Here is a 14,734-nt window from a genome sequence, read left to right on the forward strand (position 1 = left end):
AAGAAACTTGCCCGAATGCGATTCGAAATCAACTAAATGAACGTCTAAAAATGGTAACAGCAGAGAATGATAAGCTACGACAAGATATCGCCATATTGTTAGAAAGGATGGAAATAGTGGAGAACGATAATAAAGAATTAAGGGAGATGGTTGAGTCAGTCAATAAGAAAAATCAAGATCTGGATGATGAGATGAAGAGTCTTCGTGAATTGTTGGAGGCCAAGAAGAGGCTACAACTTGGGCAGATCGCATGGGAACTCGAGGAGAAGATTTGGGATTACGTCTTGCCAAATCAAAAAAAGGGAAGCACTGCTTATCTCAAATCAATGAAACATCTTCTAGAAAGTGAAGATCTAAGCCTCGAAGAGAAAGAAGAAGGGAAAAGAAAGTGGGAAGAGTTAAAACGAAAGCTAAAGTGGAATGAAAAAAGGCATAAACATGCTTTGTGGTTGCTCAAACAAATCAGATTCAATCTTGCACATCCGGACGTTACTGTTGAGATGGCAAGGAAACTGATAAAAGAAGGTAGTTACGTCGCTGAAATAGAGAAAAAGTCGTGTGAAGAAATCATCGACATGATCGTGACTTTGGAAAACATTGAGTAACTTTCAAAACGTTTTTAAGGATGGACCTTAAATTCGAAGGAAGGATGAATTTTAAATTTGTAAATAATATTATTACGTAATTGATAGTCTCAGAACAGTGCTTTTAATGGTAGTTTACAATGTTTATGTACAATTTAACGGAGTCTTCTCTAATATTCTAAAAACGTTCATTAATAAGCTAATATAGTTCGACGTATGTAAAAGTATTTAAATTTCGTCCCTTAGTTCATAATTTGCTCGACCAAGTCGATGGGGAATAACATATATATACTCTTAATCAGTGCAGTAGTATTTAGAGTTAGTCAAAATTTTTACAACTCGTATTTGATATTTATTAACATTTGAAAACAACACCGTTGGTAGATTAGAGTCACAAGAAGAAGTTGCTGGTCAACTGCAGATATTCGCAGTATATTAAATACGGATGAAAGCATCTGTATACACATGTTTTTGATAAATTTTGCATAATTAAAATAATTTATTCCCATAGCGGGTATACTTTATAACCTTTACAGTATGTCTAGTGTATCGTCAGTGACAATGTGCTACATTTTTTTCAGCCCATGGAAACTGATACTTTTCGCAAGATATTCAGTTTTCGGATGTGAAGGAAAAATATTAGAATATGCCCCACGTATATTTAAATAATTTGTCTATTCGAAGTGCACTCGAAGTGTTTTTGCAACTTGAGATCAAAATTCAAGGTCAGCTTCGCTTCCTCAACAGATTTACTGCAAGACGTTATATATAGGAATTAATTCAAAAACTTAACGTGTCATTGGAGTTGTCGCTCCAGTTGTTTTAGAGTTCTTTGCTTTATTCCAAGCATAAAAAGTAGATTACATCATCAAGTTATTCATTGCAGACTTCTGCGAATATACTGGAGGGACTGTCTGATTGCCATGTCCTGACGCAACTTTTTGTGCCTTCAGAACTCGCGCGAAACAAAGATAAAATCAATTTAGCTTTGCTGCAAACCTGCTTGTAGAATTCAACCGAACATTCTGTTGTTGGCAAATGTGAACAGCCCCATCAACAGGAGTTAAACATGCCAAAGGCTTAGAAAATACCAGCGAAATAAAAAGCAACATGAACTAAGTAAGGTTTTTATAACCAGCAACATAAATTTATTCAATTTTTGAACACCCCGGTATCTTTTACCGCTTTAGAACTAATGGTATTAAGCTGGCTGTAATGCGTCTCAAATGTTATTAGTCCGTTTGTCTCAGTCTGTATAATTATATTGCTTTGAAATACATGTTTTATTGAGAAAAATACCCAAGGATGTCTTTTATTAGTGATATTATGTGTATTTTAAATTCTATAAACGTTTGTCGAAGTTATTTCACAACTGTATAAAAACATGCAAAAAGACAAGAAAAGTGAAACAGCTAGGGCGACCTATACCAGAATTTCCATTGGTAGTGGTCATGGTGGGCTTCGAAGTCGCGCTGGCGCTGGGACTAGAAACCCAGACTGCCCAATGTCCTCCGTTCACCCCTTTAATCTTCCCATGAATCTTTTGGGATTCTGCATTAATAATAACCACTGTGTTGTCAGCGTCTACTACGTAAATGATCCATTTATCGTTGATAAACAGGTTGTAAAATCTTCCGAAGAAGGAGTTGGCGCCCTCGATATATTTCACAGCGGATATGTTGCCATTGTTCGCCAAATCCAAGTCAACGACCATCATTTTGTCCGCGTGATCAAGAGAAAAAAATACGTAGTAACTAACTGATGAGTTACCTTTGGGGTAAAAAACTGGGTTAGAAACTGCACCGGGGATTGCAAATTTCGTGTGACTGGCATTAAATCCTGTTTTATTCACGGTTAAAATATCTATTCGATTGATGGCATCAGTTATCATAACATATCGACCGTTAGGAGAAACAAACGGATAGCCGGAAATCAACTATTTTTTTGTTGCGCCACTGAGTGAGTCTAGTGCGAGTGTTGCATTTTCTTGATTTTAGAACGCACGTACACTTGTTTGTTGTAAGAGTTATACACAATGCTCTGTCCGTACGTTCCAGTGCAGCCATACCTTGAGGAGTTACGAAAGCGTGTGTAGTCCTTCGTTTCCAAGTTCAGTTCATGGATGCCGGAATCTTTAAGAGTTGTGACGAAGCCCGTCTTTCCTTTGAGCATGTTTTGGTCGGCAAGTATCCTGTCTCTATCATCTAATGAAAGTTTCATAAGATTTAAGGAGGTGTTGTGTAAAAATATAGTAAAACGTAATATTCACATATACACGTAGTATACAAATATACACTCAACGTTAGGGAGCTGAGCGTGCGCAACATTGGTGCTAGTACGACGTTCAGGGTGGATGACGTCAACCCTCCAGAAGAAAGTGATACCCAGACTTCTTTGCGCCACGGCATACACAACATCTCGAATGGTGAAGAATCTGTCTGAATGGTTTTAATCTTCTTGTATGTTTTGATGTCGATCAAATGCACAGCACGTCCACTTCTATCCGCGACAAAAACTGTCTCATGAACAGCGCAAGCCAGAACAAACGAGCAATTGTCACTAATGAAAGAGCGCTATTAGTTTACAAACTGTTTCAAACAAAAATCAATTTTTGCCCTGTGCAATTAAAACACAAGCTCTTTTTCTTTTAGCCAACTAAACACCACACTTTAGGGCAAACTGATTGTTGTGTGACTTATCACATTATTACCATAAGCTCACCACCTCTGTTGACGTCACGGTGACGTAGATGTAATTAAGATTAGACCTCGTTTACACCATACTTGATTCACATGGTCACAGTGTGACATGCCCTTGGATTGCTTATATCTGCTTTATTCAATTGGACTGCTCAATAACCCCGAATTCCCTGTAATTTTTCAAAGCACATGCGAACGCATCATTTCGCATTGAAAGCTCATGAGCCAATTTTGGAAACCTTTTCTTCATGGGCAGCCCCACCCCCTCTTTATTGTGTGTCGTAAGAACTGGACAAACCAACCTTGAACCGCTTCTCTTGGTACACAAGCCTGGTGCTGTTTTGTCTGTTATATTGGCAACAACACTTTTCGCCACTGGATCTATTACGTAAATACCATCAGTCCCCAGAACATAGAACACATTGTCTGTTTGCGCTGAAGCAGTAATCGAATGACCGTGTAGAATTCCTGCAGAAAAATTAAATAGAGGATAATACACAGATGCGCGGAAATATGGAATTTATTTCGAGTGTTGAGAATGATATCGAACGAGTGAGCGTATCCCCCAGATCGGTGGATCAAACACGATAATCGCATTGTGTTATTATCATGAATGATTGCACATGTGTTATTATCGCTTTAAAATGGCGGATTCGTCAATAAAACACTGCCTATTGTATAATAAAATTAAATAAACGCTCATGTGTTATTATCGGTTTTCACAAATTATGGCGTTTCGCCAGTAAAAGATCTCGCCTCTTTCGATCACGCCTGTCCTTATCAACGCACAGAAGTTTTCATTAGAGAGGTTAAGATACCCCGGTTCCGGTGTACGGGTACGGGTAGCGCCATTTTGTTTTCCATTTTTCGCTGATGTCAGCATATTTACCCGTAATATCTACCCGTTTTTCCGTTGTAAACGACGGTCTACACGTAAACAACGAACGGGTAACTACAAAGACAAAGTGGCCAAAGTTTTTTTAATAAAAGACAAATGGAGAAAGGGGATGAGTGTCTTTAACACGTTTAAAATACATTTTACGTATTAATATGGTGTCCATATTGTTCAGGCTTCTCAAAAATGGTTTGCAAACATAATTTATGAACGCCATCTTGATATTTTTGATTTTCAAAACAAACACACGAAATACTATAGTTATATAAAAGTTAAGTAGGACTTACAATGGAAATGTATAACACATATTTACTTTTATAGTCAGTTCTTACCCGGTGTTGTTCTTACCCGGAATTTAAGAAAATTCTTAAGTTGCAAACCGTACCCGTCTTACCGGTAACGGGTACGTGTAATTCACCCGTACCCGTACACCGGAACCGGGGTATCTTAACCTCTCTATTAAGACTATGTGCACACGGTAACGTTTATATAATGACTCCAAAGGTAACGTTCGAGGTAACCCGTTACATACGACTTTATGATAAGATTGAGTCGCATGTCAGAGGTCTTAAGTCTTTGGGAGTTAAGACAGAGTCGTATGGTGATTTAATGATTTCAATGTTGATGCAAAGGCTGCCACCAGGATTGCGTATTACTGTAACAAAGAAGATGGAAGAAGATGAATGGTCCTTGGATAAACTTTTGACACTCCTTCGAAAGGAATTAGAAGCCAGAGAAAGGGCAAATTCACAAGGCCCACCAGCATCAAAGCAAAGTAACCAACGATATCGGCCAGCATCTGGTGCTGCTCTTCTGTTTGGACATCATGATACTACCTGCTCTTATTGTCAAGGCAAGCATTTATCAGCAAACTGCAAGACCGTGACTAGTGTGGTTGCAAGAAAGGATATTCTGAAACGAAGTGGACGGTGTTTTGTATGTTTGAAGAAAAACCATATCAGTAGAGAGTGTCAGTCAAACAACAAATGCTTTAAGTGTGGAAGACGACATCATGCTAGTCTGTGCATGGGTCAACCCCCTCCTCCAAACCCAGTGTTTAACCAAACACAAAACCAGCTCCAACAACAAGCTCAAGGCCCACAACAGCCCACACAAGAACCAGAACTAAGAGATGAGAAACCCAGTTCTCAACCAACCGGAAATGATAACAAGATCGTTTCTGTCCAACCAAACAGAGAGAGAAATCACCAGCAACAACAGCAGCAAGCTACTACAAGTCAAGCAATGTATGTCGGTACGCGAACATCGATCTTGTTGCAGACAGCAAAGGTCAACATAAACAAACCGGGAACTCCAGACAGCAGTGTAAATGCCCGACTTATACTAGATAGTGGGAGTCAACGTTCTTATGTGACGACCCGAGTGAAGAATCGATTAAATCTCAATACAGAAGGAACAGAGAATCTTATGATAAAGACATTTGGAGGCGAAGTGGAACAACTACAAACCTGTGAATATGTACAGTTCAACATTCAGACAGAACCTAACTATCCAGACATTCCCATCACAGCATTTGTGGTACCAACAATCTGTCAACCCCTCAGTCACCAAACAACGGAAGCAGCGAAGAAAATTTATCCTCATCTTGAAGGACTTAATCTTGCTGATTTGAACACAAGTGATGAGGAACTAGAAGTCGATATTTTGGTGGGATCTGATCAATATTGGAATTTGGTAACTGGAGCAGTCAGACGGGGAGATTCTGGACCTAATGCAATGGAAACAAAGGTTGGCTGGGTGCTATCTGGTCCTGTAACAGATTCTACGAACGAGGAAACAAGCATTGTTAACTTGGTGGACGCACATGTCTTAAAATGTGCAACACAACCATCAACCTCCGACCCAACAGACGTGACGCAAGAATTAAGAAGATTCTGGGAACTAGAATCATTGGGCGTATTCCCAAACGAGGAATCCGTTTATGAAAGGTTCACACAGTCGATCAAGTTGAGAGATAAGCGGTACGAAGTAGAATTACCATGGAAGGAAACCCATCCTGTTCTTCCTGACAACTACCAATTAAGTGAAAAACGTTTGAAACATTTGCTAACACGATTACGAAAGGATCCAGAGATACTGCAAGAGTATAACAATGTCATAGCAGAGCAACGAAAGAAGGGAATAGTAGAAGTGGTCGATGAACACAACACGGGAGAAATTGGTAAGGTTCACTACCTTCCGCACCATGCAGTGATCCGACGAGACAAGTCCACAACAAAAATGAGGATTGTATATGATGCCTCCGCAAAGGACAACGGTCCATCTTTGAACGATTGTCTATATACTGGCCCTGCATTAGCACAGAATATACTTGATATCCTTCTCCGGTTCCGTTGTCACAAGGTCGCTCTTGTTGGAGACATTGAAAAGGCTTTCCTCATGCTGCTGATTCAGGAACCTGATCGAGACGTTCTACGTTTCTTATGGGTAGATGACATCGATAATCCCAACCCACAGATTATAACTTTGCGGTTTACGAGGGTGGTATTTGGAGTTTCCTCAAGCCCGTTCCTCCTAAATGCCACGGTGAAGCATCATATGGAACAGTATCGAAGCAGCGACCCAGAATTTGTGAAAAAATTCTTGGAATCCATTTACGTTGATGATTTAAACGCAGGCGAAAAAAGCGATGATGAAGCATTCCTACTTTACAAGAAATCGAAGCTTCGACTTGCAGAAGGAGGCTTTAACTTGAGAAAGTTCTACTCAAATTCGCCTACTTTAATGACTCGAATAAACGAGAACGAAGCTCACTTGACTGCAGACCACCACAACGAACAGGATACCAATTCATTGGTCGAAGAGATTAAACAAGATGAATCGAGATCAAACCAAATATTGACGATGGAACATGACGAGTCTTATACTAAAGGAACGACTGGCAACTTGTCCGAACCAGTCAAGAAATGTGAACAAAAGATCTTAGGAGTTAAATGGAACTACGAACAAGATTGTTTCGTGTTCGATTTGGCACCAATCGCTCAGGCAGCAAAGGAATGCGTGCCAACGAAGAGGAACATTATCAGCATTGCATCAAAGTTCTATGATCCTCTTGGATTTATGTCACCTATCATCATTCAAATGAAGCTATTATTTCAGTCCTTGTGTGACGATGGACTTGAATGGGACATACCTTTAACAGGGGAGCTGAGATTAAAGTGGTTGAAGCTCGTTGATGATCTGGGGAAAACGAAACCAATAACACTACCTAGATGTTACTTTGTTCATGTTAAGGAGAAAGTCGTAGCCCGCCAGCTTCACGGATTCTGTGATGCCTCGATTTCAGCATATGCAGCAGTGATATATCTTGTCGTTACAACAACAACACGAAGATACGCAGCATTCGTCACAGCAAAAACGAGAGTCGCACCAAGTCAAAAACAAACGATCCCAAGATTAGAACTCTTGTCTGCTGTTATTCTCGCACGACTTATGAAAACTACCCTTGACGCACTCAAGCCTGTCTTGGAACTTGATGAAAACGTCATATGCTGGACAGATTCGTTAGTTGCCTTGTACTGGATAAGGGGAGAAACTAAAGAGTGGAAGCAGTTTGTTCAGCTGAGAGTCAACGAAGTGCGAAGCCTCATCCCGTCATCATCATGGAGACACTGCCCAGGCCTAGACAATCCAGCAGACATCCCCACTCGAAGCATTAAGTTTTCAGAACTTGGAGAGTGTGAACACTGGCGCAGTGGACCCAAATGGCTGTCAGAACAATTGAATCCCAATAACGAATTGGTGGATGATTCAGATTTGCCCCCAGAGGAATGTTTACGAGAGATAAAGAAGACATCACGCAATGTGCAGACGGCACTGTTGACTGAAGTAACAAAGAGAAATTTAAAGGACTTATTAACCATTGAGAACTTCTCAAACTATCATCGACTTTTAAGAATAACAATGTATGTCCTTAGATTCGTGCGAAGGTTAAAGATCAAGGCGAAAATCGGAAATGCTCAATCCTGCGAACAGTCGAACAGCTCCTAGACAGAAGAAATAGATCAAGCTGAAGTACTCTGGTTAAAGGAAATGCAAGTTTCACTTACCGGACATCCGAAATACAGTGAATGGAAGCGGCAATTCGGGACGTTTACTGACAAGCAGGGGATTATCAGATGCGGTGGACGACTGGAAAATGCTAGCATCATGGAATCGGCGAAACACCCTATCTTACTTGATCCAAGACATCATCTAACACTTCTCATTGTAAAACATTGCCACGAAAGAGTCAAGCACTGCGGCGTTAAAGGAACATTGACAGAGTTACGGGCACGATTCTGGATAGTAAGAGGCCGACAATTTATGAGAAATATCATCCACAAATGCGTCATTTGCAGAAGACACGAAGGAGAACCCTACCGTGTACCACCACCCCCTCCATTGCCAGACTGTCGCGTGAAGGAAGACTTCCCGTTTGCAAACACAGGCGTAGATTTCGCTGGACCACTATATGTGAAGAACCCTGATTCCAAGGTATGGATTTCACTGTACACATGCTGTGTAACTCGAGCAGTACATCTCGACCTTGTCCCTGACATGTCAACCGAAGCGTTTTTGAGAAACTTTCGAAGATTCTGCGCGCGAAGAGGAGTACCCTCCCTGATGATCTCGGATAATGCGAAAACCTTTAAGTCAGCCTCGCGTAATCTTTCAGCCTTGTTCGAATGCCCAAGAATAATCAATCATTTTACCTCATCAAAGATTAAGTGGTCGTTTATACTCGAAAAGGCCCCTTGGTGGGGTGGATTTTATGAGAGAATGATAAAATCGGTAAAGAGATGTCTTCGTAAGACACTGGGGAATGCACGACTAACGTACGAAGAGCTACTTACGGAACTTGTCGAAATTGAATCTATTCTAAACTCCAGACCACTAACATACACATCAACAGAAGATTGTGAAGAACCTGTCACTCCATCACATCTCATGTACGGTCGCAGACTCTTGTCCTTACCAACACCAGAAGGAGATGAAGATAAAGACTGGGAACCATCGTCAACAGATATTACGAGGCGACAAAGGCACTTGGCTGTTTTATTAGACCATTTCTGGGGAAGATGGAAAAGCGAGTATTTATTGGAACTGAGAGAGGCGCATAGAGACAGAAATTCTGCACAATCAAGCAAAGAATCAATCAGGATAAACGATATAGTAGTTGTTCATGACGAAAACCGTTCTCGAGGACTTTGGCGAGTCGGCAGAGTCATGAATCTAGTTCGTGGAAAGGATGGCCAAGTTCGCGGAGCTAGGGTGAGAGTTGCAGAACGCGGTAAGAAACCAACAACGATTCGACGTCCTCTACAGAAGTTATATCCAATCGAAATTAGTAATCAGAATGATGAAGAAACTCAGCAGAAAGCGGACACTACGGTCAAACCTCAGTTAACTGAGGAACCTGTTACTCAGAGATGTCGGCGTGCGGCAGCGATCAAAGCTACTGAAAGACGAAGAGAACTAATTAGGAACGAACAGCTATAACCAGTACATCAGTTGATCACTTGCACAGTGATCAACGGGGAGAGTGTGCTATACTTCATGTTAAATTCAAGTTAACTTAGACTCTGAACTATATGAATTAAGAGTTATACTAGATTGTTTAGTCACGTGACATTGACATTGTTATCGTTGAAGGAAAGCATGGCGACGATGCTACAAGTGAGAGAAGTTATCACGTATTCTTGAGGATTTATGTATCAAAATTTTGTATTTCTTTGTTATTATTAAATATTATTATTATTATACCAATCGACTCTTTACGAAAGAGAAATTCATTCGAAAACATTTACTTCTGAAGTTTCATCGAGGGCATTTTTGACAGCTCTCATAGAAAGTGAATTGAGATTTACGCTTATAGTTTTATCCGCATAAATTGTTTCTCATATGGAATTTATAAGTAGAGTTGTTTTTGCAATCCTTTGGATTTCTTGTCCTAAATTATATATTTTAAATTTATTTGCCAGATCCTTGCACTTGCCTGGGCATTGTTTAATATCATTTTATTATTATTAAACTTTGTATCCATCTGTATCTATGCCATCAAGCTGAATAGTTGTTTATTAATTTAGACATATCCAAAAGAGGTGTTATAAACTGCTATTCTTTGAGAGTATGAGACTGTTTTAACTGAGTCAATCAGTAGAAGAATGCCTGATTTATATGTCAATTGTGGGAAAATAAATTTTTGCCTACTTTCCATCTTGGCAAAAACTGCACACAATACAAAATTACCAATTATGACTATGATAGACCCTATATGGTCTATAATAATGCAAAGTAATGTTAATATATCACTATTTTTATTCAGTTCTTTCTCAATTTCTAACATTTCAAAAGCAGATGCAGTCCACTTACTAATTGCTTAGGTCAAAAGTAATAGTGTTGTTCCCAAAAATCCTCTACCAGCATACCTATTGTTAAAATATAAAACAAAGCTCTGAGTTATCACCATTTTCATGCAAACCCAGGATTCAAACTATTAAAATTAAATCACAAAAGATGCAAAATCTGCTTGGTGATCCTTGGTCACTAATTAATGTGAAACATAGTTGAACTTACATACATCTGCTCAGTTTTTTATGCTTTATAATTTGATTTTTCATTTTCATACTGTCAAAGCTTACTGCTAGACTGGTCAGTTGTTTTAAAAGCTGGCAAAAAGCCAAGGTAAATATAAAGGACAAATGGGGAAAATATTCCTGTGTTTTTTGATCAGCTTATTCAGGTAGTTTGGCAATCTTGGACCTGTTCAAATCAGCTGCCCTTTGGCTAAGTGATTTTGATTATAATTTTTTTTCCACATATATAGCACTATGATATAGCATGAGATTTTCAACCAGCTAGTGAAAGACTAGAGTCTGAGCACAATGACAATGAACTGATTCTCACATACAAAGTCAAACTGTAGTTTATAGTTAATACTCTGTCTCATATCATAAATGGTGAATATGTGATACAACTTAAGCCAACCAAGCATACATATAAAACGTAAATAATTTCCGTTTTCTTAAAATATGATATGAAAAGTTCATATTCAAATTCTTTCGAGATTTTAGTTCGCCAATGTTTTCAAATATCACCATTATTTACTAAAAATTCTCAGCTTTTAGTAATCGTATGCCACATTTAAAGCACAACAAGTACGTGTCAGTTGTGTAGATCTTAAAATGAAATTAACAAATAGTAGAAAAAAGGTCGAAAAATAAAAATTCATAACGAAAACAATTTACCGCTAAGTGTTTCCAAAAAATATGCAGGGGGGAATGAATGTTGGAGCGGGCTCAATATTGAGCCGTGTCAGTGGTCATTACCATTGCCCAGTGGGACCATATCTGGCGTCAGCACGAAAATTCCGCCATGTTTCTTGCTTCACTTTTTGAGAAAAAAACATTAGGAGCCGGTCCTCCAGGAATTATTATATAGCTCAGTGGCCGTTATAGGATTTATTGCACGATCAAAATGGCGGCAACAAACAAAAAATTTGCCGAATTTAGTTAAGAAGAAATTAATGTAATTATAGATGAATCCACACAGAAAAAATACTAAACTATTGAACTTCTCGTTTCTTGTTTGTGAACTCGTGCATGTAAAACCCGATGATGCATGCACTCACAGAGTGCATTAATCCTTAAATATTTAATAGCTTGAGCTAATTATGTGACGCACATCGAAAGTTAGGAACTGACATTGCGTGTTTTCGAGAGAAATGCCGATTCGACAATCGACATCGGACTCAACTTCCTTTTGAGTGTTTACTAAACGAAGTTAGTGTTGGGATTAAACATGAAAAAGTTGTATTGCGGTGTTTCTACATTCTTGCGCTACGAAGAAACAACATTGTAGTAACGTTAACCTACCGTAGATACTAGATAACCAGTATTTGAAGCAGAACACGTGGCGCCATAACAATAATATATTGTATTATTATATACACAAGCGACAGATATGAGCTAATGTGCAATCTGATTGGCTCCCTTTACTAGACAGATATTAGCTCATATATGTCTAGTAGAGAAAAGTAAACAAAATGGCTGAAAGATTTGGGGATTTAAGCGAAACAGCGAAAGTTTTACTTGAAAAAAGCACGCCAAAATGCACTGAAAGAACGACAAATTTTGGAATAAAAGTATTCGACGGTAGGTTAAAACTAGGTTTACAAAATATACGGTTTTGTTTATGTTTTTCTGCAATTAAAACGTACAAAAAACCACGATACAACTTTTGTAAACAAAGGGCATTTAATAATGAAATTTTCGGTTTCCTTTTGCTGTATTTCCAGAATGGTTCACGAGCTCAAAAAAAATTTAAAAAATTTGACAAGTTCATAACAGAGATGTCTATAAAAGCAGAATTAAATAATTGCTTAAAGCAGTTTTACACGTCTGCCAAGCAGAAAGACGGCTTTGCAATGAAAGCTATTAGGGCTGCCATCGAAAGGTTTTTTAAAGAAAAAGTTTAAAAAAGGGTTTAGCATAGTTGGTGACCCTACCTTTGCCGAAGCCAACGAAGTTCTTGATGCCTTTGTCAAAGTTTTAAGAAAGTCGGAGAAAATAGCTGGCACAGTTCACAAGAAACCAATTTCAAAAGAAGAAATTCAGCAGCTCTTCCGTTCCGGTGAATTAGGTCCCGCCGACACGTTAATAGACCCCGCACAACTGTTTCGCACAGTTTGGTTTTACTTGAGTTTTTACATTGGGAAAAGAGCGGTCGAGAAAACCAACGGCTCCTGAAGCCAAACATGCTGATCTTGAGGTCCACACCAGACGGGAAGGACTTTTATGAGTAAATCGCGAAGTTGCTGGTTCTGTTTTGGCAACAAAAAATCACCAAGGTGGTCTATACGATCCCGAAGACGAATCCGACGGCAAAATCTATAGCATACCAGATTCTTCCACCTGTCCTGTCCAAACAATCAAGAATTATTTGAAGCATCTTAACCCAGCCTGTGAGAGCTTGTTCCAGCGTCCAAAAGACGCGAATGCCAACAAATTTGATGTCAACAACTTGATCTGGTATGCAAATTCCCCTGTCGGTGAGAGGACTCTCGGCAATTTGTTTTGTGTCATGACAAAAAGAGCAGGCATCGAACCACCCTTAACTAACCACTCCATTAGGGCCACATCCGTAACGGTTTTAGCAAACGCGAACGTTGAGACCCTTTTAATGAAATCAATCACTGGCCACAAATCCGACACATCGATCGAGTCATACAGCAGCCGGCCATCCTCGAGTCAACAAGAAGTTATGTCTTCGATTTTGAGTAACTACATCAGCCAGAGCGAATCGGTAGCTGCTTCAACCATACTTGAGGACAAAGAGAATCAGGTTCAAAGAGAATCTTGTATTTCTGCTTCATCCGCCAAACACGACCATCAAATTACCATTGTCAACAAACAGCAACAAGCGATCCAACTAAATCAGGCGAAGAACTTTACGGCTTCAAGTCCGGTGTTTCAAATTCAAAACTGTACAGTTAACATTTATAACTGAACTTCATGGATTTCATTCTTTTAATCGGTCGCAAAGACGTTTTTAACTGTTAAAATTTGTTCAGTAATGTTGATCTTATAATGATTTCAAAGCGATCGAACTTGCATGCCGTGCTTGCATGATTAAGTATTCAGTTCATTGCACATGACGTAAAAAGGTTGAATTATTGAATTACTAAGTAAAATACAACCTCGTGCCCAGGGTCTTCTGTGTTCATGGCGAGGAAAACGGCCAACGAAGACCCTGGTCAAATTCGAAGGAATCTCCAAGATTCTTGGAGATTTATCGCATGCGCAATAACGAACAATCGAGTGTTGCTGATTAGAATAAGCGCTGGCGCTTACAACTTTTTGTGTGTTTACCTCGCATTTTATTCTAAAAGTCAAGCGAATTTATGCCAAATATTTACAATAAAAAGTTCAAGACACATGTGTTAACCATACCTCCTGGTCTGGAGACATTGTGGATCCATCTTAAACCGTATCGGCTCCCACGTCATACATCGACCATTTTATTCGGTGTAATTTACCACCCACCGTCTGCGAATGCAGAGGATAATGATCTATTGATTGAGCACATTAACTTAAACGTTGATTCATTCCTTAACAAGTACCCTGACGCACTAATAATTATAACTGGTGATTTTAATCCTTGCAGTACTAATATATCTATGTCCTCGTTTACAAGGCCCTATGGTCTTACACAACTGGTGAAAATACCAACAAGAGGTAATAACATATTGGACTGGTGTATTGTGAACAAACCTAAATTATTTAATGAGCCAGTACAACTCCCAAATATTGGTAGTAGCGACCACTATGCAGTACTTATCAACCCTAAAAATGTGCAGGATAAGCGTAAAGATTGTAAGAGAACTGTCTATAGGCGAGAAATGAAAGATAGCAACGTGCGTGCATTTGGCAGATGGATATGTAACAAGTCTTGGACCAATGTCTTCAATGAAGTCGGCCCACAAAATAAATTCACCATTTTTTATAAAGACATTATGAGGGCTATCAATATTCACTTCCCGTTAAGAAAACAAA

At 39.2% G+C, this 14,734-nt stretch overlaps 1 protein-coding gene, 1 long non-coding RNA gene and 1 pseudogene across 2 annotated transcripts; 2 read left to right on the top strand and 1 right to left on the bottom strand.

The window, feature by feature from the left end:
• Positions 1-712, top strand: LOC114516893. Its single transcript, XM_028536500.1, has one exon. It carries the CDS (start codon positions 51-53, stop codon positions 603-605), a length of 555 nt encoding a protein of 184 aa, XP_028392301.1. The 5' UTR covers positions 1-50; the 3' UTR covers positions 606-712.
• A 2,994-nt stretch (positions 713-3,706) lies between these two features.
• On the bottom strand, positions 3,707-12,121 carry LOC114516836. Its single transcript, XR_003686319.1, has 3 exons — positions 12,065-12,121; positions 11,429-11,430; positions 3,707-3,751 (listed from the first exon to the last, which is right to left on the bottom strand). It is a non-coding gene; the product is annotated as an uncharacterized LOC114516836 (long non-coding RNA).
• A 104-nt stretch (positions 12,122-12,225) lies between these two features.
• On the top strand, positions 12,226-13,688 carry LOC114516565 (annotated as a pseudogene).
• Positions 13,689-14,734: the final 1,046 nt, after the last annotated feature.

Source organism: Dendronephthya gigantea, unplaced genomic scaffold (assembly GCF_004324835.1).
Source record: "Dendronephthya gigantea isolate DGI-Jeju-01 unplaced genomic scaffold, DenGig_1.0 000006F, whole genome shotgun sequence".
Lineage (NCBI taxonomy): Eukaryota > Metazoa > Cnidaria > Anthozoa > Malacalcyonacea > Nephtheidae > Dendronephthya > Dendronephthya gigantea.